Source organism: Marmota marmota, unplaced genomic scaffold (genome assembly GCF_001458135.2).
Source record: "Marmota marmota marmota unplaced genomic scaffold, marMar, whole genome shotgun sequence".
Taxonomy (NCBI): domain Eukaryota; kingdom Metazoa; phylum Chordata; class Mammalia; order Rodentia; family Sciuridae; genus Marmota; species Marmota marmota.
In genome coordinates this window covers 37,917,068-37,942,848 of record NW_026000229.1, presented here as the reverse complement: position 1 = coordinate 37,942,848, position 25,781 = coordinate 37,917,068, and the positions used below count along the sequence as shown (strand labels likewise).

Below are 25,781 nucleotides of genomic sequence, written 5' to 3'. Positions count from 1 at the left end.
CTCTTAGTGCATCTTGATTCATTTTTTGGGGGGGGCGGGGCGGGATTGAGCCCAGGGGCACTTAACTACCGAGCCACATCCCCAACCTTTTTATATTTTATTTTGAGACAGGGTCTTGCTAAGTTGCTTAGGACCTCACTAAACTGCTGAGATTGGCTTTGAACTTGCGATTCTCCTGCCTCAGCCTCCTGAGTTGCTGAGATTACAGATGTGTACCACTGAACCTGGCTGTGCCTTAATTCTTAAACAAAAGAAGTAACATTAAAATAGCCTGAGGTTGGGCTGGGGCTGTAACTCAGTGGTAGAGCACTTGTCTAGCACATGTGAGGCCCTGGGTTCAATCCTCAGAACCACATAAAAATAAGTAAAAAAAGGTTAAAAAAAATGTAAAAACAATTTTTTAAAAAATAGCCTGGGGGCTGGGGAATTAGCTCACTCAGTAGAGTGCTTGCCTCACATGAACAAGGCCCTAGGTTCAACCCCAACACCACCAAAAAAAATAGCCTAAGGTTAGTTAATCAATTATTTCCCTACAGGTCTGTTTCCCTATCCCAACCTTCCTTCCAAGAAAAATAACTAAAATACCCAATCTGCTTTTTGTTTCTAGATTTTTCAAGCCTTTCTCTGATCATGAAACCAATCTCCCTGGCTCTACCATTAGACAAATATTCTATTTTATGGGATGAAACAGTGCCCAATTATAGAATTGAAAACAAAATTAATATCTATAAACTAAGTTGTAATTTTGCCCTTGGATGGTCAAATGTTAGAGTGTATTTAGCATGCACAAGGCCTTGAGTTAAATCCCTAGCACCAAATAAATAAGTAAACAAGTCACAGATACTAAAATATTGATCATTAAGCATAAATTTAAAGTTTATATACTTTATTCTGGGAGCATAGCTCAGTGGTAAAGCACATACCTAGCATGTACAAGGCCCTGGGCTTGATCCCCTGTACCACACACATGCAAAAGGTTATCTACTTTTTTTTTTTTTTTTTTTGGTACCAGGGATTGAACTCAGGGGCAGTTGACCACTGGGCCACATCCCCAGCCCTTTTTTGTATTTTATTTAAAGATAGGGTTTCACTGAGTTGCTTAGTGCCTTGCCATTGCTGAGGCTGGCTTTGAACTTTCGATCCTCCTGCTTCAGCCTCCCAAGTCTCTGGGATTACAGGCGTGCACCACCAAGCCCAGCTCTGGCATCTTATTTTTATATGGTTTAAGAAGTTAAATTTATTTGGATCTGTTAGTGAACATGAAAAATTCACTTTGAGGAAGCATATATTTTTAGAAAGGATGAAATGGTATTCCTCTACAGACTGCTGGTTCACAATTGCTAAGGAATAAAATTCTAATACATTGTAATTAAAACAAGAAATAAGAAAGGAAACAACTTTGTATGAGAGAAAAGTAAGGTATGTTTTATGAGGAAGACTGTGGAATATGAGGATATGTATCTTTTTCTTTTTCTTTTTTAATGGGGTGGGGGTATGGGGGACTGAACTCAGGGGCACTCAACCACTGAGCCACATCCCCAGCCCTACTTTGTATTGTATTTAGAGATAGGGTCTCACTTAGTTGCTTAACACCTCACTTTTGCTGAGGCTGGCTTTGAAATTTCGATCCTCCTGTCTGTACCTCCTGGCTGCTGGGATTACATGAGAGGGAGGAAAACGTAGGGCCAATGATTAAAGGCCATGGAAGGTTGTAGAAGGTTTGTGGAGGATGAGTCTTGTGAAAGAAATCGTATGTGGGATGAAGTTAACTGAAATTAGAAGGGAATTACTAATAAATTTTTCTAAAATGTTCATCTGCTCTTAAAAAGCAAGACTTTTTGTCTTCACCTTCTAGGTAACAGGTCTAGAAAACAAATGATTCTGTAATTTCTTGTGCTTGGTGCCCTTGAGATCATTTATCACCTTGGTTTTATTTCATAATGATCTTTGGTCCTATTTAATTGTTTTGAGCCTTTTGATTTTTGTTTTAAATATTTATCCCCTAGTTATAGGTAGGCACAATAAGCCTTTTGATATTTTTGACAAACTTCCCAAAATCAAATTCTAAAATTAAGTCTTTATTTATTTATTTATTTATTTTTGGATGCTAAGGGATCAAACCCAGGGCCTCACACATGCTAGACAAGCACTCTATTACTGAGCTACATTCCCAGCCCATAAAATTGAATATTTTTGACCTTGAATAAACTTTAGGATTTTCAGAGGGTTTTTGGAAGTCTGAAAGAGAGTTTTATTTTCATTTGTTAAATGAATTGGGAAGCATTGTCAAATAAAAATATATTGTTTAACCTTCTTTGAGTTCTATTTATATGGATATGCTTGTTAATATGTAATCCAAAAATCATATGAGATCCTAGGAATCTGACATATTTTGGAGTGGTATTACTAGTCATGACTCTTCAGTTATTATGGTAAGTTATTGTATGTTGTTGGAGTCCAGCTCCAACAGGGGGTCTCAGGAGACGAACAGATGGTGAGGAGTTGGCAAAAAGGGGGGTGGAGAAACAACACAGACACCAAAGTGAAGGTGCTGATCCCAATCTTTACTTGTGAAGTTGATCATATATACTTTTCATTTTGGCAGGCTCACAGAACTTTGTGGTTACAAAACAGGAATCATTATTCAAAGAAACAAAATATTATGTAGCTACAATTAGAATAGAAGAATGTCTCTTAGCTTAGGCATAAGCACGCATTTTTACTTTCAGTTCACGTTTTGCTTTGAGCTGTTTCTGCTTAGTTAACTTTTAATAATAGTTAGAAATGTCCCAAACTATTGGCCTATACCTTGACTATTCTTTCTTGACTTACTGACTGGAACCGGTGCCATGGTTACAGCAAGTTAGAGTGTATTTAACTTGTGGTTAACTTGTTATTAATTTTAATCAAACAAGAGTAAGAGCACAAACCATTGTGCACAGGAACAAGAACAAGTTGCCCAGTACTAGGCACTAATCTGTCTTCTTAACATTAATTCTTCTTCTCTAGATTTTAATTTAATTTCTCAAAAACTTCCTTGACAGGAATACAGGGAGTTTTTCATTAAACATTAACAAATTTACCCTCCACAGCTGAATCATTGCATTTAGAGCAAACAGATCTATTCTTTAGAAGTTGTTGCATTAATTGGGAAAGTCATGTTTTTTTCCTTCATACTTAATGGTCATATGAGAAGTTGCAACTATACTTATTAAAGGAATACAAAAACAAACCAGCCCATTCCCAGAAATATACTGGGCTCCTCCAGAGGATGGACGCCTTGCGCCATCCACCTCAGTAGGGCCTTGCCATTGCCTCAGTCAGGGGAGGGGCACAGCAGTATGTCACAAATAACAATTTTTATGTTTTCTTTTTAAATTTTTTAGTTGTAGTTGGACACAAGACCTTTATTTTATTTATTTATTTTTATATGGTGCTGAGGATCGAACCCAGGGCCTTGCACATGCTAGGCGAGTGCTCTACCGCTGAGCCACAACACCAGCCCCATAACAATTTTTCACCAGCTCTTTTGTGTGTACACATGCACTCAAAACCTCGTGAATGTCAAAGCATATACTCTACCTGAGCCAGAGTACCAGCCCTCACCAGATCTTTAATCATAACTATTAAGTCTTTTTGTTCTGATACATTTCTGGAGGCTATGCAACTATAATCCTAAAGTGTTTGTCTTTAGGGAGGTCATGGATGGGAAGGATGGGAAGGGGAGGCTCGGACAAATACAGGTTTCTAATAACTTTGAACTGGGTAAGAAGTCTCCAAAACTCTTGGGACAAAAGTGGTTGTTTTATAAATGTTTGTCTTATCTATAAGCCCAGTTTTGCCAGGGCATCAGGGGTAGGTTGCAAACAGGTCAAAACAAAGTGCCCAGAGTCAGTGCGCAAGACTTATGATTTATTGGGGAAAGTTTACAAGAGATCAGAGACTGCTCCAAGAGTTCAGGGGAAACAGGCTGAACAGATAGCACCTCCATCCCTCAGGGTGCTTCAACAAGCACAGCCTCTGTCCAGAGGTATCTGATTGCAGGAGTCACAGGTATCCTTTCCAGAGTACCCTCAATTTTATGCCTGTATCCACTCACAGAAGAGTTTTCTATTTAGGCTGCAGAAGCAGTGACATAATCAACATTAGCTTGCTTGTATGACCAACATCCCAAGGAGAAATTGTCCTGATATAAATGCAAGAAAGTAGCTTTCTACAGAATACACTAACTTGCCTTAGTTTCTAGTGTGCATAAGAGAAAGCCAGTGTCCTTTAAGATAATAAGTATCTGGACTTTCCAGCCCAGGCTTGCTCTCTTAACTTAGCTAGGTTATTTTTGGGAACAGAAAGGAAGCATTCAGACATGGTGTTTTACTGTCCCCCTTTTCTTTGGGGATGATACAATGTCTAACCAAGATCAGGCAAAACAAGAATTAGTTACATGATGCTGAAGGAACTGATGAAAATAGTTATGGATTGTTATGTCTTTTTATTTGAAACATTGCTGATTTTTTAATGTTTTGGGTTTTTTGTTTGTTTTTGTGGTACTGAGTATTGAACCCAGGGGAACTCTACTCTTGAGCTACATCCTAGCCCTTTTTTATTTTGAGACAAGGTCTCACTGAGTTGCTGAGGTTGCCCTGGAACTTGTAATCCTCCTGTTTTAGCTTCCTGAATCACTGGGATTATAGGCCTGGTCACCAAGCCCAACTAATGTTTTTGTTTTTTATTTTAGCAGTGTTGGAAATCAAACCCATTGCTTCATGCATACTAAGCTAGCACTCTAACACTTAGGTACATCCCCAGCCTCCATTTAATGTTTGTTTTCCAGTCTTAAGGAAATATTTTTATTTTAAGTTTGCTGGGTTTCTGTTCTCATGACTAAAAGGCTCAGGAGTAACTCCAATTAAACTGGGCTAACTGGGCTGCACGAAATAAAACCACATAAGAGACACAAATACCTTTTTCTTTGGGGTCGCTGTGACGGCCCCTCTGACCTTAAGGGTCCGCAGGAAGAGAGAGAGAGAGAGCACGCGCTGACCCCTTTTATTGAGGAGAAGTTATTTAAATGAGGCAAGGGGTCAGGTTGCAGGGGGCTGAGTCTATCTTCATGATGTCCACTGTCAGCAGGTTGACTGTCACCTGGGTAGGCCACACCCAAGGGCAGAGTAAGAGAAGGGGACACACACAAGGCACTTCCATGGAAGATTCTATCCTAAACAGGGCAAGGGGTTATATTACAAAGTAACAGGTGAGCATAGCTTCACTCATGGGGCTGTAGCAAGACACATCCATGAACGAGACACTGACCCTCAGACCCAAGAAGGGTGGGGAAAGCTCTGCCACATTTCTTCGACTGAGCGCCTCAGCACCCAGCTGGGGAATGTGACTCAGTCACGTGTAAGGTTGGTCTCCCACATAAGTTATCTATATTTATAGCAATCTAGTAAAGTATATTTTGTAAACAAAAATTGAAACACTTTTCTTCCTACCTGGTACCTCTAGAATTTGGAAGCTATGTGAATATTCTTATTTTTGTGGTTATTACTTTATTTGCATAAATTCAATAAGAAAGATATAATTGGAAACATTGGATATATATATTACCAAGGCTTTGACTGGAATGTTGCTGCAGTCTGGCTGGGCACAAATCACCAAGCCACCACAAAGCACTTGTATGTTCAAACAGGAAACTTTATTGCCCGAACTCCACCAGCACTCCACGCACACTTCCCCGGGAACTCTCCCAGCTCTCCACCGGGCTCTGCCCCCACTCTTTTGGAACCTGAGAGAACTCAACGGGGAACTCCAAAGTAGCGGGCACCTGAGTTGGACAGCAGGGGTCTATATACAATTGAATACACAACCTGTTTCAATCCAGCATCATCTTAATGGTTCACCTCGCAACCATTACTTCTGGCAAAATGCTAGGGGCCATTCTGACTTGGCTGTGGCTCTCAACAGAATGTTATCTGAAGTCAGCCTCAGTTTGACTTCCTAGCTTTGAGATTTTATAAAAGGCCAATCTGAGATTCCTTGTCAAACTTCCAACAAAACAAATTTGAAAAGAGCCTGTGTAGTTATTATGGCTACACTTATGCAAATAATCAGGAGACTAGACCTATTTTGCAAACAAATTGATCTTACAACAATTATCTTGATGGAAATGGAAGTGATTATAGAGAGAAAAATCACATTGCAGAAGAAAATTGTAGTATACCTGTTATTATATTGTAACCCTGATCATTGCTTTTGAGTTTCTATGATGTACCTGTAGACTGGATTGGATTCTGAATTCTAGTTTTCTATAACATCTGATTACAACTCTCCAACTAAAAATAAAAACTCAATAAGACAAAACTGGACAATTTCATGTAAATTTCAAGAGAAATTACAGACAGCCTTGATATGGTTTGGATATATGGTATCCCCCCAAAAAAATCTCCTCTTAATGAAAGAACATTCAAAGATGAAATGATTCGATTATGAGAGCTGTAATATTCTACCCTAGTTTGAATGGATGGACTGGGTGGTAACTGTAGGCAGGTGGGGTGTGCCTGGAGGACATGGGTCTTGGGGGCATGCCTGGAAGGGTGCAACTTCCCTGGAGTCCCTTCTTCATTCTTTTTCCCTGATCCTTCCCTGACCTGAGCAGCTTTCCTTCACTGGGCCCTTCCTCCATAATGTGCTACATCACCTTAGGCCTAGAGCAATGAAATTGCTAAACCATGAATCCTGTAATGGTTAGTTTGAATTATCAACTTGATCGGATTAAGAGATAACAAGGATTAAGAGCCTCATGGGTGTGTTGATGAGGGTGCGTCTAGGAATGATTGGCATGTGGGATAGCCAACTGAAATGGAGACCCGCCCTAAGCATGGGCAGCACTGTCCAATAGGATGATGGTTTGGATGGAATTAAAATTGGAAGAAAGAGGCAGCAGCAGCAGATGCAAGTTAATTCTTCTTGGACAGGTTCTTGATTGCTGCTGCTATCATCTGAGGATATCAGACTCTTGCCTCTTCACTCTTCCAAAGCAGCCTCTTCCAGCAATTCTCCAGAAGCCTTCTGTCTTGGACTGGGGTAGCGCCATTGCTTCATCCTCTTGGACTGCACAGGTACTGGTTCTTCCAGCTCTCCAGCCTGCAGACGGCCATTGTGGACTATCCATCTTCTGTTCTGTAAACCAACCTAATAAATCCCCTTTTTATAATTATGCTTCCTGTTGATTCTGTTCTCATAGGAGAATCCTGACTTATAATGTCTTAAATAAAATTTCCCTTCTCTAAGTGCTTGTCTCGGTCACAGAAACAAAAAAGCTAACTAAAACAAGCCTTGTCTGATATGATCACCAGAACACCTAATGCCACAACCAGAAACAGACTGAAAGTCAAAACCAGAAGTTATCTTCACACTGTGTGCAGCTTTTCCCACCCAAGATTTTCATAGTAAGACTCCCGTTCTCGAAACAAGATTCTAGCACCCCTTGTAATAAGATTTTTGTTTATGCTTCCTTCTTGCACTTGACAGGATAATACTGTGACCAGAATTTCACAAACAATAACTTCTGTGGCTCACTTAACTGTGTTAACTATGTGTCAAACTCAAATATTTATAGGCCCTAAGAGATCTTTTAGTCTAGCTAGTACATGACTTTAGCAACATCCCTGCTGCAACTGTTCAAATTGTGCTAGTGTTTTTTTTTAATACTTTTAGTTGTAGATAGCACGATACCTTTATTTTATTTATTTATATTTATGTGGTGCTGAGGATCGAACCCAGTGCCTCACACATACTAGGCAAATGCTCTACCACTGAGCCACAACCCCAGCCCCACTAGTGTTTTTTTTTTAACCACTAAATTTAATCTAGTCCTTCAATATTAGATGATATTTTTACTTGTCACCTAAACTAGGGGAATTTGGTAGTTGCTGGTACTTCTTTTTGCACATAAATAAATACAATGGGTTTGGTGAAGATGCGTGTAAAATTAATGGACAGGTTACTTATTAAAACAGGCAGACTCCTTATCTGTTTTATTTCCTGATCTACTTGATTTTAGTTGGTTAGATTCACGGCCACCAAGGAACTGTGTAAGTCAGTTTTTTGCTATTACTATAAAAAATATTTGAGATAATAATTTAAAGGAAACTTACTTTGACTCATGGTTTGAGAAGCTTTAGTCCATGTTTTATTGGCCCTGTTGCTTTGGGCTGGTGGCAATACAGCCCATCATAGCAGGATTGTGTTTGTGGCAGAAAAGTCCTGTTCACTTCATGACATTTAACACATGGGCCTTTGGAAAATTTTCAAGATCCAAACTATAGCAAGAGCATGCTCCATACTCTTGGTATCATCCTGTGACAGTCACAATTAGTACTCTTCTTGGTATGCTGTTACCTCTCAAAAAGTTTTAAATGTTTGCATACAGCCATCTGTTAAAGTAAAATGATCTCTCTTTACTGGGAATGACAAAAACTCAAAGGAATACATGATTATGAGCACACTATAATCCATAAATGATGCGTTGAGACAAGAAGCCCAAAATGATGGTAACTGAGAGTAGTGCTAATGCCCTAAGTCAGGAAATTCTTTTTTTATTTTTTGTGGTGCTGGGGATTGAACCCAGGGCCTTGTGCATGTGAGGCAAGCACTCTACCAACTGAGTACCCTCTTTTTAAAAAATGTATATATATTTTTTAAAAAAAGTCACTTCTTTATATATATATATATTTTTTTTTCATTATAGAATGGACACAATACCTTTATTTATTTATTTATTTATTTATTTATTTATTTATTTATTTATTTTTATGTGGTGCTGAGGATCAAACCCAGTGCCTCATACATGCCAGGAAAGTGCTCTACCACTGAGCCCTAGCCCAGCCCAAGGAATTCTTAAATAAAAATTATAGGGCCAGCCAGGTATGGTGGCGCATGCCTGTAATTCCAGTGGCTCAGGAGGCTAAGGCAGGAGGACTGCAAATTCAAAGCCAGCCTCAGCAACTTAGTGAGGTCTTAAGCAATTCAGTGAGACCCTGTCTCTAAATAAAATACAAAAAAGGGCTGGGGATGTGGCTCAGTGGTTAAGTGCCCCAGTACTAAAAAAAACCCACACACACAATAGGGCCAAATTTGGTGGTGCACCCCAGTAGTCCAAGCTACTTGGGAAACTGGGGCAGGAGGATCACAAGTTGGAGCATGGACAACTTAGTGAGGCCCTCACTAACTTAGTGAGACTCTCAAGATTTTTTTAAAAAAAGGCTGGGAAGTAGCTCAATGGTAGGTGTCATGGTTTCAATATAACTGGCCTTTTTATTGTTTTTTTTTTTTTTTTTTGTGGTACTAGGGATTGAACCCAGGGCTTTGTGCATGTGAGGCAAGCACTCTACCATTTTAGCTAAATCCCCAGCCCCATGTATTGCCATCTTTTACTAGCAATATTCATAGATGTTTGAGCTTCTCATCCCTATTTCCTACAAAATGATGCCAACATTGTGCAGGGATTAATGGTGAAGACTCAAGGTTTGCTCATTTTGTGAGTGAGGGTGTTTTTGTTTTCTTGTTTTGTTTCCTTTGAACTGGGGATTAAACCCAGGGGTACTTAACTACTGAGTCATATCCCCAGCCTTTTTTTTTATTTTGAGACAGGGTCTCACTGACTTGCTTAGAGCCTCCCTAAATTGCCGAAGCTGGCTTTGAACTTGCAATCCCCCTGCCGTGGCCTCCCAAACCACTGGGATTACAGGAGCTCCCCACCACACCCAGCTGGTTTGCTCATTTTAGCAGAGGGAAGTCTTCGAAAAAGCCACCAAATAGCCAGGTGTGGTGGTATATGTCTGTAATACCTCTACTCTGGAAGCTGAGACAGGAGGATCACAAATTCAAGACTAGCCTGGGTAATGTAATGAAATCCTGTCTTGAAAAATAAAAATAAAAAGGCCTGAGAATGGGATGCAGTTCCGTGGTAGAGTTTCCCTAGGTTCAATGACCCCCTCCACACACACAGAAAAGCTACCAATACGCTTAGCTTTATAATCATAACCTTTATACACATACTCCCTGAGCTCTCTAGCATTAAGGACAAACTTAAAACACCTAAATGATTAATTTCAATCAGAATTTGAAAAAAAGGAGATGCAATGCTGTGTGATTGGTCATTTTGGTCACTGACATCTCACTATGAAGTCCCAGAATGTAGGGTAAGTTGGAAGTGGGGAAACGGAAGTGGGAGAAGTGGGAGAAGTCAGGTGTGGTAAAAATGACTAAAAATGAGAACAATGTGCTAAGTAATAGGCTGAATAATTGAGTATGCAACCTTATTTATTTTCTGTGCTGGGGAATGAACCCAGGGCCTCATGCATATTAAGCACATGCTTTATCCCTGAACTATACTCCCAGCCCAAGAATGCAATCTCTTATTCTTCATAATAGCTTGGAAGTTGGTGGTATTGTTTTTATTCTACAGATGATTAGAGACTGAAAAGATCCAAGAAAATTGCCCAAAGTCCCACAGCTAGGTAACCGGACTGTAAAGCCCCATTCCTGAACTAAGGGTGCTACACCACCTGAGATGAGCTGTTTAAGGGCACTGACCCAACACGTAGGAGGAAAAGCTGCAAAAGGGGAAAGAGGATAAGAGGCTGAAATTCCTTCCTTCCCACCCTTTACCCTCCCACCGGCATTAAAAAAAAAAAAAATCCTGACTGACGTTCTTACAGCACATTCATTATGTAATTTGGAGGAAACAGGAATCAAAAGCAACAAGTCCTCATATATAAGAAAGCAAATTTTACCGAGTTAACGTGCACACTAGAACATGCGCTACTTTAAAAATCTTAACTATCCCAGATTTGCTTTACCAATTTATTCCCAAATATTGAGCATTTGGGAAGTTTTCTGTTTTAATGCTTTGCTTTCCCACAGAGATTTCCTGCAGTTAGGGGTTGCTATTTCAATGCAAGGAGACCAACTCAAAAGAAAAGGCAATTTCCTTGCTCTCTACCCGCCTCCCCTAACACACACACACACACACACACACACACACACACACACACTAACCCAGGGAGGACGCTAGCAACAGATCCCTCTTGCTCACTCGTGGGGCGGTGGAGGGCTGGCCACAAAATGTCAGGGCTCATTGGCCACCAAAGGAGAGCGCGGCCTTCAGCGGACCGGTGAGGGTGATTGGCTGCTGGAGACCCACCCCCTCGCCGATTGGATGGGGCGGTGAAGCCCGATTGGTAGAGCCGGAAGAGATTCTTCAGTTGCAGTTCTGGATCTCGGTTCTGGAAGAGATGGCGACTGCGACTCGGCTGCTGGGAAGGCGTGTGCGGAGCTGGAGGCTGCGGCCGCAGCTGTCGCCCCTGGCCGGCCTCGTTTCCCAGCGCGCCCATTCGCTGTTGCCTGTGGACGATGTGATCAACGGGCTAAGCGAAGAGCAGAAGCAGGTAGAGAGACAGACTCCCTTCCCGGCTGCAAGGCCTTCTGTTTAGCACCCGCTCAGCAGCGGCTTGTGCTCTTTGGACGATGAGAATGTCACTTGGGAGCGAGGGCGGGAAACTGGCCCTCTCCTTTTGGGCCCTGTCCTTTAGTCTCATCTTCACCTCTGTGGAGAGAAGATTTGAGACACCAAAGCAGGGCAGCCAGAGGGATGCAAAGGAAGAAAGCTCCTGGGAGAATGGTGGTGTTTTGGTAGATTGACTGGGACTACCGCTTGTGGCAAAAGGGTCCTGCATCTACATGTAGTTCCTGGTTGATCATCATAATCACCAGGGATTCTCTTTGGATAAACAAGGCATTTTGAAGTGCCGGTGAGGTTTGCTATCATTTTTCAGCTTATTAGATCCAAAGCACAAAGAAAGAACTCAAAAAAAAAAAAAAAAAAATGTGATTACAAATGGGACTAGACCAGAGCCTTTCTTGCAGGAAGGAGGCTATGATCACTTGGAGGTAGATGGAGTGCAAGGGAATGTGATTCTCCAAGGGCCCTAGGTGGTTTAGGGCTTCTCTGAAGACTTCAGTCCTAGGTGTCAAACCTTTCTACCAAGAGGAATTTCTGATTCCTTTCAGTAATCTCTTTTGGCCAAAGGCTCAGGGGCAGTAAAAAGCCTGACACAAGCCAAGAACTGAAGTGGGTATGGCTGGAGCACAGTGAGTGGGGGATAGAAAAGTACTGGGGAAGGTTGGAAGGCCAGCTGGTACAGTTTATGCAGGACCTGTAGGCCTAGGAAAGGAGCCTGTGCTTTATTCTGAGTGTAATGCAAAGGCATGGAACGATTTTATGTAGGGGAGCAGCATTTTTTTTTTTATCTTCAATCTTGGTGCAGTGGTGCATATTGTAAATCCCAGCAGCTCTGAAGGTTGAGGCAGGAGGATCATAAGCTCAAAGGCAGCCTTAGCAACTTAGCAAGTTCCTGTCTCAAAATAAAATATAAAAAAGGGCTGGGGATGTGGCTCAGTGGTTATACATCTGCAATACTTGGGAAGCTGAGGTAGGTAGATCACTTGAACCCAGAAGTTCAAGGCCAGTGTGGGCAACATAGCAAACCCAGTCTCAGAAATAAATTAAAAAGCCCAGGTATGGTGGTACATGCCTGCAATCCCAGCTAACACCTGGGGGTGTAACTCAGTGACAAAGTGCTTGCCTAGCATGTGCAAAGCCCAATGTTTGACCTCCAGTACCACACACATACATACACAAAAAATAATAGCATAAATAAAGTGAAAGTAAGATAATACAAGCTAAAAATCATCTTCAAGCTATCTAAACTGAGGATCTTAAGAAAAAGTTGAAGATCATCTCTGAGGAAACATTAACTAGTGAGGCTTCTAAGTTTCAATCTAATGCTATTTGGTGAGGTTACTATTGGCTTGGCTCTCAGAATGTGCTCTCAGTACTGGAGATGCTGCTTTCAATGCAATAATATTTTGGTTTCAGCTGCATCTGTCCGCTTTTCTCCCTCTAGCTTCGACAGACCATGGCTAAGTTCCTTCAGGAGCATCTGGCTCCCAAGGCCCAGGAAATTGATCATAGCAACGAGTTCAAGAACCTGCGAGTGAGTCAGAAGGTTGGGACAGGGGGCAGTTGGGAGCTAGGCTGAGTTGCACTGCTGCCTGGAAGGGCTCACACTATCTCTTGGTAAAAAGAAGCCTCCCTAAGAAGCATTTGGTCTTATTGCAGCCACAGGTAGCTGGCTGCCTTCTCACAATTCCCTCTACTCCCTTCTGTTGATAGGAGTTTTGGAAACAGCTGGGGAGCCTGGGAGTATTGGGCATCACAGTCCCTGGTAAGTATAGCTTCTTTCCCTAAAGATAACTTTCCTTGTGTGCGTACTTACACAATTCCCAAAGGAAGCAGGAAGGAAGGGAAAGATTGTGCCCAAAGACACCGACAACATTTTTTTTTTTTCAAAATTCTGTGGGTCAGCTGGGTATGGTGGTGCATACCTGTAATCCCAGAAGGAGGCTGAGGCAGGAGGATCACAAGTTCAAAGCCAGCCTCAGCAAAAGCCAGGCAACTCAGTGAGACCCTGTCTCTAAATAAAATACAAAATAGGGGTGAGGATGTGGCTCAGTGGTTGAGTGCCCCTAAGTTAAATCCCTGGTACCCCCAAATAAAAATTCTCTGGGTCAAACAGTTGTCCTAGTGTATCTATTTTACTATCATAATTTCTAAGTTCTATTCAAAGAACTGCTTCTAGACAGGAACAGTCAGGGCAGGTATATCCCTAGAAGGACTGCCTGAGTCTTGTCCCTGGAAATCATTGGGATGAGAGGGATGTCTGTTTGGGCCTTCAGGTAAAGTGGCCAGAGGATATGTTTAATAGGTTCTCTATGGTCTGCCCATTGCCCACTGTGGGTCTTACTACTTGTTTTTAGGGGGAGAGGACAGGGAGCTGGTGGCCTCTGGTTCAAGTATTGACTTCTAAGGAGAGGCCCAGCCTGGCTTGCTGTGCTCTGTAAAGAACTGAGCCTTTGACCACCTCAACCAAGCCTGGAGAGCCCACCATACTCAGGCCTATATTTACTGTGGATATGAGAGTAAGGGTGGAACACAATATAGTCAACTTTTTCTTCTCATTAGTCCCTACACAATAAAGAATAGCAACTATTTATATAATAAGTAATATATTTACTTATATAATAATTTATATAATAAGTAATCTAGAGATGATTTAAAGGATATGGGAGGATGTGCTTCAGTTTTAGGCAATGTGACAACATTTTACATAAGATACTTAAACATCCTTGGATTTGGATATCTATGACAGGTCCTGAACCAATGCCCTGATGTTGAGGGTCAACTGTATATTTCACCTTGTCTCCTCTTCAGTACTCAGAGTAGGTTAATTCCTTGATTTTGAGCTGATTATAGAAAGTTAGATATTTACAACATGGTCTGGGCACGGTGGTGCACACCTGAACCCAGCGGCTCAGGAGTCTGAGGCAGGAGGGTTGCAAGTTCAAAACTGGCTTCAGCAACTTAGTGAGGCCCTAAGTGACTTAGTGAGAGACCCTGTCTATAAATAGAATATAAAAAGGCTGGGACTGTGGCTCAGTGGTTAAGTACCCCTGGGTTCAATTCCCGGTAACAAATAAATAAAGTTATAACATGAATAATGATAAAATGAAACCATTTAAAGATTTAGATCATCTTAATGTAAAATAACTGGGGGGAAGGTTGCTAGGGGCTTCTAAACCAGACTCTTCCATTATATTTTGGGAATTTATGAACCCTACTCACCTACTCCAAGAATATGTGAATCAGAATGTATCTTAAAGGAAAAAAGAGGCAATTAGAAACTATGAGCTGGGGGTATAGCTCAGTGGTAGAGTGTGTGTTTAACATTTATGAGGCTCTGGGCTTGATCCCTAGGACCACATTTAAAAGGAAAGAAAGGACAGGCACGATGGCTGACTCTTATAATCCTAGAGACTGAGACAGGAGGATCATAAAAAAGTCTAGAGAAATAGCTCAGTGATGAAGTACCCCTGGGTTCAATCCCCATTACCAAAAAAGAAAGAAAGAAGGAAAGAAAGAAAAAAAGAATGGCTGGGTTTGTGGCTCATTAGTAGAGCACTCGCTTAGCATGTATGAGGCACCGGGTTCAAACCATCCTCAGCACCACATAAAAATAAATGAACAAAATAGAAGTATTCTTTAAAAATCATAAAAGAAAGAAATCAGATAAAATCCTTTGTGGGGAAGTATTTATTTATTTATTTATTTATATTACCAGAGATTGAACCCAGTGAATCCAGTGGCACTCTACCACTGAGATTTATCCACAGCCCTTTTCAATTTTTTATTTTAAGACAGGGTCTCACTAAGTTGCCAAGGCTGGTTTTGAATTTGCTATCCTCCTACCTCAGCATCTGACTCAGGCATGTACTACCACGCCCACCTTCAAGGGAAAACTTTTAAAAGCAAGCCAGGGGGCTGGGGTTGTTGGCTCAGCGGTAGAGCTCTTGCCTAGCATGCATGAGGCTCTGGGTTCAATCCCCAGCACCACATAAAAAAACTAAATAAACAAAATAAAGATATTGTGTCCATATACAACTAAAAATATTAAAAAAAAAAAAAAAAAGGAAAAGAAAAGAAAAAGCTAGGGCTGGAGCTATAGGTCAGTGGTACAGCACTTACTAGCCTGCATAAGGCTCTGGGGTTCAATGCCCAGTCCCACAAAATTTAAAAATCTCCATATGAATCCTGTTCCTACATGATAGTCCTGGTGGCTGTTTCTAACGTCCCCTTCCTTTTTGCTTTCCTTCATGGAGTTGTGATCAGGCCAAGCTTTCCCTAGAGCCTTTCCCTGGTTTCCTAGTCATAGTGAACATGTGCGCAGAGCTTTGCCAGGCTTTACCTAAACAGTGGGATAGGGGATAGTACTAGATGACCTTGCCTCTTTGATTTGGGATTTTCTATCAAAGACAAACATCATTTTTATGGAGAGTTCTGAAATGTCCTGCTAGTATCTCTTCTGCCCTTTGCCGTACAGCTTACCTCTAGAGTTCCTCTCAGGCTCTGGCTGTCCTGGCTGTTACCAGCCCTACTTCTTTGGGTCCAAAGCCACACCATTAAATATTACTTTCTTAAGGCTGTTAAACAGACAGACTTGGATTTATATCTGGTTTTGGTGCTGTAGACACAGTCCTGTGCTCATTTTTGTGTTCATCAGACTGGCTCTCTTTCTTCATCTGCCTCTGTCTTTCTGTAACTTTTGTAATAGTTAGTGGGTGCTTGGGGTTTTTGCTTGTCTCCACGTAAGTGTCTGAAATAAAGACAGATTTGGCAATGATTGACTTCTGAACTGCAGCTCAGCCATCCAGAAGAGCAAATGAACAAGTTCTGTGAGTCCTTGATATCAACCTGATAACACTGTTAGGGGAACTTAGAATAGATGCTACAAGGGTGTCTCTTTTCTGCCAATTAATTTAAGATTCTGTCAATATCTCAATTTTATCTGACTGCCTTTCTCCTCTCCTGCACTGTCCCTCTCGCAGTTCAGTATGGTGGCTCTGGCTTGGGTTACCTGGAACATGTGCTGGTGATGGAGGAGATATCCCGAGCTTCTGGAGCAGTGGGTCTCAGCTATGGTGCCCACTCCAACCTGTGCATCAACCAGATTGTGCGCAATGGGAATGAGACCCAGAAGGAGAAATACCTCCCCAAAGTAAGGAAATGGGAATGAAGAAAGCCATTCTGCAACCACCCACAACAGGGGGCTCTTTTCCATTGGTAGGGGCCAGTCAGACTTGGTTTCTGTACTTTGCTGCCACAAATACAGTTAGGAAGGATCCCATGGTTGTTTTAAAACATTTGAGTCAAAAATTGAAAATAGGGCTAGATACAGTGGTGCACACCTATAATCCCAGCGACCTGGGGGATTGAGGTAGGAGAATTGTGAGTTCAAAGCCAGCCTCGGCAACTTATTATTTTTTTTTTTTTTTAATTTTTTTAATATTTATTTTTTAGTTATCGGCGGACACAACATCTCTATTTTGTATGTGGTGCTGAGGATCGAACCCAGGCCGCACGCATGCCAGGCGAGCGCGCTACCGCTTGAGCCACATCCCCAGCCCTCGGCAACTTATTGAGCCACTTAGCAACTCAGCGAGATCCTGTCTCTAAATAAAATACAAAAAAAGAACTGGGGATGTGCCTTAGTGGTTAAGTGACCCCGTGTTCAAACGCTAGTATCTGGGGGAAAAAAATGAAAATAGGGCCAGAATTCCTGATTGGATAAAAGACAGCATTTGAGGGGCTGGGGTTGTGGCTCAGTGGTAGAGCACTCACCTGGCACATGTAAGGCACTGGGTTCGATTCTCAGCACCACATTAAAAAAAATAAATAAAGGTATTGTATCCATCTACAACTATATCTGTATATCTCTTTGTGTATGTGTGTGTGTGTGTGTGTGTGTGTGTACATATATATATATCAGCATTTGAAGAACACTTTAAGAAACAGAAAACCAGTATCATGGTGGCATATGCCTGGGGTACCAGCTGCACAGGAGGTAGAGGCAGGAGGCTCATTTGAACCCAGGCATTTGATATCAGCCTTGGAAAAATGGTGAGACCCCCATCTCAGAGAGAGAGAGAGAGAGAGAACTTCTGTAGTGCACACTTGCAATCCAGCTACTGGGGAAGCTGAGACTGAAGCAGAAGGATGGCAAGTTGGAGGCCAGCCTGGACAGCATAGTGAGACCCTGTCTCAAAATTAAAATAAAAAGGGCTGAGGATGTTGCTCAGTGGTAAAGCACTTGCTGAACATGCACAAGGCCCTGGGTTCCATCCCCAGCACTGCAGAAAAAGAAAAGACTGAAATAAGGAAGAAAGGGAAATAGAAGAAACACTTTCAGTTTTATGGATATTGAGCTTCCCTTCTAGGACTTTACCAATACCCTGCTCTAAAAAAGCAGTTTGAAAGGGCATAATGTGAACAGGAAGAGGCAGATCAGTGAGCTGTTATAGGTTGCTTCTGAAGTCATAAAAAGGCCTATTGGTTTTCCTTGCAGCTGATCAGCGGTGAGTACATTGGAGCCCTGGCCATGAGTGAGCCCAATGCTGGCTCTGATGTTGTCTCCATGAAGCTAAAGGCAGAAAAGAAAGGTGAGATCATTCTCAATTATGGAGCTTAAATGCGCAGAGGGACAAACCTTACCAGAATGAGGGAGCAAGAGCTGGGAGTGGCTCCAGAATTATTTCTCAACTGCTCATTAGTTCTGTGGACTGACAAGATAAGAAAGGCCAAGCCAGCCTAAGCAAGAACATAATATCCTGCCCTTAGGAGATTACTACATCCTGAATGGCAACAAGTTCTGGATCACCAATGGCCCCGATGCTGATGTTCTCATTGTCTACGCCAAGACAGATCTAACTGCTGTGCCAGCTTCTCGGGGCATCACCGCCTTCATTGTGGAGAAGGTGAGGGTAGTGAGTGTGTAGTTGGGGAGGCTTTAGTCTCTTGACAGTGGCCAGAGGCTGCTTCCTTCAGCTGATCATGTATGCTCTGCTTCCAGGGGTTGGGGGAGATAGAGAGGAAACTGAAGGAGACTGACAGGAGGGTGGCCAAAGAGTCGAGTCCAGGGAGGATGGGTCAAGTCTGAAGACAGTGAAGCCATGCACAGAGCCTGACCATACAAAGAGGTTCAGGAAGAGGAAGACTGAAAGGAGGCCACTAGATCTGACAGTTAGGATGTCCTTGGTGAGCTGGGCAAGAACAGTAGGGGAGGCTGAGGTATAGCTGGGAATACAAGTGGAGAAGATTTCACCTCCACAGTCTTGACACAGAAGCAAAAGGGAGTTAGATCAGGAGCATGAATTAAAACTTCAGAGTTTGGCTTTGGTTTTAAAAATGAGGGGCGGGGGCTGGGTTATCGCTCAGTGGTAGAGGGCTTGCCTAGCATGTGTGAGGCCCTGGGTTCAATTCTCAGCATACAAAATAACTAAATAAAATAAAGATCCATCAACAACTAAAAAAAAAAAAAATGAACAACAACAAAAAAAAAACAAAAAACAAGGGATGACTGGTATGTAGCTCAAAGTGGGGAGATTGACCAAAATTTTTAGTAAGGAGAAAGGACAATTGGAGAGGCAGAAATTGAAGTGTAGGGTAAGTGAGCAAAACACAATGGCTTGTTGGGTAGAAGGAAGGATGGGTTACAGGTGATGATGGATGAACCATCTGCCTGATAACTGTAGGAAGCCAGGTGCATGTGGGGCACCTGTAAGGGCTGGAGATCACAGCTGTGGGGGAGATGGTAGAAAATTTAACAAATGAGACTTGCAAAGGTTTACAGTAGCCCTCATAGGGAAAGTAGCTATTAGAATTCGAGCGAATAGGGCCTGGCAAAGATTGGAAACCTCCAGGTTGTAAAATACCCTCTCATGAGCCAGGAGGGGAGTGGACTAGGACTTTACCAATACTGGGCACTTGCCAGTACATACGCAACTGAGTAGTCGAGGTCAAAGCACACAGCTGGGTGCATTCATCCCAGGTGGAACTCCCTTAGGGACAAATAGCAGAAGAACAAAGGAATTGAGTGGGCTGTTGAGAGTACCTTGAGAGTGATGTCCCCTGGGGGAAGGGACGCACAGCCAGAGAGAGTCCGGAGGGTTCAGGACTGAACATTTCACCAGGAAAGAACTGCTCTCATGAGAACATAGCTGGCAACAGTAGAGACTGGGAACAGGGTAGGGTGTCAGGATGTAACAGTCGAACATGAGTGGGGTGCTGGAATGCCAGGCAGGTACAGGGACCTGCCCCTTTGTGCCAATTTTAACCAGAGCCTTCTCTTGTTTCCTGTAAAGGGTATGCCTGGCTTTAGCACCTCCAAGAAGTTGGACAAGCTGGGCATGAGGGGCTCTAACACCTGTGAGCTCATCTTTGAAGACTGTAAGGTTCCTGGTAAGAGTCTCCTGTCCTGACCCCCTCACAAGTTGATCTGGCTGTTCCCAAGCTGAGAAAGCCCATCCCTTGGCTAGAGAGACTCACCATTATTAGCTCCTTGATGACATGCAGTTAGACTGTGGGCCTGGGGCTGCTGGACAGCTGTCCCTCCTGGCCACATCCCCTGCATCTGTATGCCTGACTGGCTGAGGTGAAGGGTGGTGCTTCCTCTGTGGATAACACATTCTGCCTGGGCTTTGTTTCCAGTAGCTGAAAGAGAAAGATAAGACATCCCCTAGCTTGCTGTTGTCCTTCAGATATCCTGTACATTTGCCTGGATAACCTGTGTGAGTTACTTATTTAAAATGCTAATAAAGAATTGCTGGGCATGGTGGCGCACTCCTGTAATCCCAGCAACTTAAAAGGTTGAGACAGGAGGATCACAAGTTCAAAGTCGGCCTCAGCAACGGCAAGGTGCTAAGCAACTTAGTGAGACCCTGTCTCTAATAAAATACAAAATTGGGCTGAGGATGTGGCTCAGTGGTTGAGTGCCCCTGAGTTCAATCCCTGGTACCCGCCCCCACCAAAAAAAAAAAAAGCCAACTAAATAAACTGTTGGAAGCCAGATTCAATGAAGAGGAAGTGATTTGGTTTCAGTAGAAGTATTTTCTCCCCTGAGCTGCAGCTGAAAATGTGACACCATGCATCACTCAGGGAGAACCAGCACCTCTATCATGTGCTGATAGGACCAAAGGCATAGATCTGCTCAACAATTAGGCTGTCTCTGTGCCTCAGCCACAAACCATCCCTCTCCCCCCAAATCTGCTATCCCAGAAAAGTATGATGTGGTTAGAAGGAGCATCTAGGGAGGGGGATTTATGCTGATCCTTCTTTGTGCAGAAGAAAAAAAATCAGCCAGGCACGGTGGCACTTGTCTATAATCTAGCAACTAGGGAACTGAAGCAGGAGGATCACAAGTTTGAGACCAGCCTTAGCAGCTTAGTGAGGCCCTAAGCAACTTACCAAGACCCTGATTCAAACTAAAAAATAAAAAGGGCTGAGGATGTGACTCAGTGGTAAAGCACCCCTGGGTTTAATCCCTGCTTAAAAAAAAAAAAAAATTCAGTCAGCATTAAAGGCAGATCATTGGTGTCAAATTTCTATATTCAGTTTCCTGCCTGCTCATCCCAAGGCTATCCATAGCCCTAGCTTACCTGAAGGACAAGGCTTAGCAGCTTCTCTCACTAGCACTGAATGGCCCATCTCCTGGACAAAGCAGCTTTCATGGACCCAATGCAAGGAGGTGACACTAGACTAGAGCAGACAAGCTGGGAGAGAGAAATTCTCTGGTTCCTATAGAGGTACGGGTGTGGGAAGAACCAGGCAGAGGTAGGTGACTTGTAGATAGACCAATTAACTTCTTCTTTCCCATCCAAGTGGGTCCAGAGAGAGAAGGGAAACAGCCAATAACTCAAGGCTTTGTGTCCAGTGGATGGTGTGGGGGTCCTAGAAGCTCAACTTCTGACTGGAAATGGTAAATCCAGTCCTTTTCTCTCACCTGGAACCTTAGTTGAACCTCAAGGAACATATTTTAGTGCCTTGTGTGAGAGCATGTTATCAACCTTGTACCCTTTATGAAAAGTTAAGAGGCTGTAGACAGCCCTCTCCCTCTGACCAGCATTTATCCTGGCAGCTGCCAACATCCTGGGTCATGAGAGCAAGGGTGTCTACGTCCTGATGAGTGGGCTGGACCTGGAGCGCCTGGTGCTAGCTGGCGGGCCCCTTGGGTAAGTATGAGGCTCCTGGGGACCTGCGCTCTTTTAGCCTCTGGGTGGCAGATGGAACTATCCTAAGCAGCAGCAGCCTTCCCGCAGGAGGGCCAAAGGGAGCAGATTCCTGGCCCCTGCAATCTCTCTTAGAGACAATAAGAACTTACTCCTCCTGCATTCAGTTTTTTCACACAGAAGGAAAATGTCATTAGGTGGATAGATGGAGGCCTGAGGAGCAACTCAGAAATGCTTGGGTGGTATGGATATGAAATGAGAGGCCCTGGCTCTGGTGCCTGTCTACTGCAAAGGTGCAGCCACTCCCACCTCTGGCTTTAGAGGAGGGACACAAGGGCTGTACAGTTGGTGCTGTAACTGCCTCTGGATGACAAGAGCTTCTCAAGCTCTTTTCCCTCCTATCTGGGGTTCCAGATCCTTATCTTGCCAAGCTTTCCTCAAGGTCTTTCCCTCTGTCATTCTACCACTCCTCTTGGCAGGGGTGGGACTATGAGACACCTCTGTCTTTCTCCTTTCTGGCAGGCTCATGCAGGCAGTCCTTGATCACACCATTCCCTACCTGCACGTGAGGGAAGCCTTTGGCCAGAAAATTGGCCACTTCCAGGTGAGTGGAATATTTTGCTGAAATGTACTTTTATTGGGTTCATGTTTTCTGTGATGAATGAGGAAGCAGACCATGCACTGTGGGATGTTGACTATCATCTAGCAAAATGAGCTTGAATGCTTGGAATGCGGGCTGCTTTAGCATGCAGCCTGGCTTCAGAAATTTTTAGTAAATTTAGCACATTCTCCCATCCATTTCTTTTGGAGATGAATGAACTCGAGACTTCATGCAACTGGAGGGTGAAGCTTGCAGGTGGTGGGGAGCTTGGGAAAAGGAAGGGCATTTCTAGTCCGCCTTTCTGGTTTAAAGAAGCTGTGGGAGGTTGATGAAGGTTGTGGCTGGCAGTGTCTGGGGAACACTGCCTTTCAGACATAGCAAGGGCCATTTCAGGGTACAATGTCCAAGAGCAGCTCTCTTACCCCCCAGATCTACTTCCATCTCTGTCATTCTAGAGAACTCCCATCTCTTCTGTGCCTTTGCTTCCTCATTCCTGCTGTCAGGTTGCCATTGAGGCTGATCTGCTTTTGATGACTAGAAAGAGTGTCCCAGCATGTTGACAATGACCTCTCTTTGTGCTCAGTTGATGCAGGGGAAGATGGCAGACATGTACACCCGCCTCATGGCATGTCGGCAGTATGTCTACAACGTTGCCAAGGCCTGTGATGAGGGCCATTGCACTGCCAAGGTGAGGGACAGCTCCTGAGCAGGGAGTAAGCAATGGGTCATCTGCTAGGACTGGCTCCTGCATGCCTAGCAGGGCCCTGCTGACAGAACCTCCTCCCACAGGACTGTGCCGGTGTGATTCTTTACGCAGCTGAGTGCGCCACACAGGTAGCCCTGGATGGCATTCAGTGTTTCGGTGAGTGGCCCCCACCACCCCCTCCTTCCTAGAGCCTGGTGCCAACTGGAAAGGTTTCCTCTCCACTTCCCACTTTGTGCTTAAGCTAGCCACAATTGAGCTACCACCTCCTGGCTCTGCCCCCTTTAGGAGGAAGTGGAAAAGTAGATGAGAAAGTGCTAGAGACCACTAATTGCTACTGCCTTCAACAGTGCCCCCTCTCAACCACTCCCCTGCTCTCGTGGATACTAGAAAATGGGAAGAGAGATGCTTCAGGTGGAACATCCTCATTTCAGTATTACCCCCAGATTGAGGGCATAGACTTGAGCCTCATGCTTAGGTTTGAATCCCAGTTCAGCCGTGCCAGTCTCTTCTTGCCCACTCCCATTCTTTTTTGGGGGGTGGGGGGATACTAGGGGTTGGACCCAGAGCCTCTTAACCATTGAGCCACATCTCAATCCCTTTTTATATTTTATTTAGAGACAGGGTCACTAAGTTGCTGAGGCTGGCTTTCAACTCTAGATCCTCCTGCCTCAGCCTCCTGAGCCCCTGGGATTACAGGCATGGGCCACCACATCCTACTCTTGTCTCCATTTTGCCATGTCTGCCAGTGATTCTCCACTTTCTTTGCCTGGTGCCATCAGCACTCTGAGTGGCCTTCCAGCTCTATCCCTTTGCCCACCCTGCTACCACCAAGGTACTCTCCAAGCCCTCCCCTCTCACTACCTTTTGCTGCTTCTCTTTAATCAGACCCTCCCATAGCTTATTTCTCTATACAGTCTGCACTCAATATTCATGGATTCCAACCAAATTCAGATAGAAAATATTCAGAAAAAAATATTGCTTCTATATTAAGCATAGACTTCTTGCTGTTATTCCATAAATAATACAGTGTAACAACCATCTAAATGGCATTTATATTGCATTAGATAGTGTAAGTAACATAGAAATGATTTAAAATATATGGGAGAATATGCTTAGGTTATATGAAAATACTTTGTCATTTTGTATAAAGGATTTGAGCATCAATAATTTTGGTAGCCATAAGAAGTCCAGAAACCAATCCCCACAGATACTGAGGGATGACTGCACTTGGCCTTCTGTTTGTTTTCCTTGCTTTGCTACACTGCCCATTGCTTATGTTGTCCTTTCTTCTCTTCTCAAACCCTGTTGCAGGTGGCAATGGCTATATAAATGACTTTCCCATGGGCCGCTTTCTTCGAGATGCTAAGCTGTATGAGATCGGGGCTGGGACCAGTGAGGTGAGACGGTTGGTCATTGGCAGAGCCTTCAACGCAGATTTCCACTAGCCCCAAGATCCACCACCCCTTTCTCCCAGCACCTAGAGGCCTTTCTTTGGAAGCACAGACATGGTAGCCTCCTGGCTGCCCGAAGCAGGCCCTGCTGCTCCGCTTCCCTTCTGGCTACAGCTCTCAAGCCTCTGCTGGATGGGGAGTCTTCTACACTGGTTGCCAAGCACTGTGGGCTAACCAGCCAGGGAAAGCCTAAAATGGACTCAGCAGGAAGCATATTATCTTTTCTGAGAGCTTTAGGAGGGCTTTGGTGACTCTGTGCCCTTGCTCTCTGCTCTTCAACTTCAAAGCCTGATGCTCCCACCTCCTAAGGTAGCCTGGAGGTATGTAGGTACCCACCCCTTCTTTTAGGTGAGCCTGTGGCAGGGAGCCCTCTCTGTTCAAGTACAGCAGAATCATTGCCCCCTTCATTTACTCAAACTTGTTGGTCTCTTTTCTGGGGAAAAAGAAAAGCCAAAAATCCATCCTTGTTTGCTGGCTTCTTGAGTCATCAGCTCCCAACCATTTGGGAACACCTGTGCTACAGAGTCTGCCTGGGGAACAAAAGAGAATTGTGGAGAATTAGCTCATGCTGGCCCCTTTGGCAGCACCTCTGAGCTGTTCTGTGCTGCTCTGTCACAGAGACCAGTGAGATCTGGTAAAGTAACCTTCCTCATCTACTGGGCAGCAGGTGAAGGCCTTGCCTGCCCAAGCAGGCCTGGGTTGTCTGGCTCAACTCCAGCAGGGGTTGCCTGTATACATTTCTTGAGACACCCTATGGCTAATTTTGTTACAACTGCACAGTGGCTGCTGCCATTTTGTATTAAACATATTGTGAAACAAACCCATCCGCTCCTAAATGGTGTTTTGGAGGAAAAACAATTACTGCTCCTGACTTCTTTCTGGATACAGCACATGTCCTTGGAGAATGGATGGCCCAAGTCCTATTCCTTCCCTCCAACCTGCTCCCAGTGATTTGGTTTTGTGTGTGTGCATGTGTGTGTTTGTTTTGTTTGTGATGCTAGGGATTGAACCCATGCAAGGCAAGTGCTCTACCACTAAGCTACTATCCCAACACTTCAGTGACTTTTTTTTTTTTTTAAAGAAAGGAGGGACCCCAGAGTAGTAGGATCCTGGAACTGTATCTTATAAATTTCTGAAAACCATCCTTGAGGTATTTTGTTTTGGGGTTTGTTTGTTTGTTTTGTTTTTAAGATCAAGATAATTTAACTTTTTCAAGGTCAGAACTAGAGCTAAGATCCAGATTGCTAGCAGCAACAATGGGAGTGTTCTGAGAATTCCAGCCTGGGGCCCTTCTACACAGCATCCTAGATGGAACCTGGTCTGAGAGGAATAGGTCTATGTT

The 25,781-nt window shown here is 43.6% G+C and overlaps 1 protein-coding gene across 1 annotated transcript; it reads left to right on the top strand.

The window, feature by feature from the left end:
• Positions 1-11,245: 11,245 nt before the first annotated feature.
• Ivd (isovaleryl-CoA dehydrogenase) lies at positions 11,246-25,259 on the top strand. Its single transcript, XM_015480829.2, has 12 exons — positions 11,246-11,450; positions 12,969-13,058; positions 13,238-13,289; positions 16,507-16,676; positions 18,024-18,117; positions 18,296-18,432; positions 19,819-19,915; positions 21,591-21,684; positions 22,204-22,285; positions 22,866-22,970; positions 23,072-23,144; positions 24,300-25,259. Exons 1-12 carry the CDS (start codon positions 11,298-11,300, stop codon positions 24,431-24,433), a joined length of 1,281 nt encoding a protein of 426 aa, XP_015336315.1. The 5' UTR covers positions 11,246-11,297; the 3' UTR covers positions 24,434-25,259.
• The last annotated feature ends 522 nt before the right edge of the window (positions 25,260-25,781 follow it).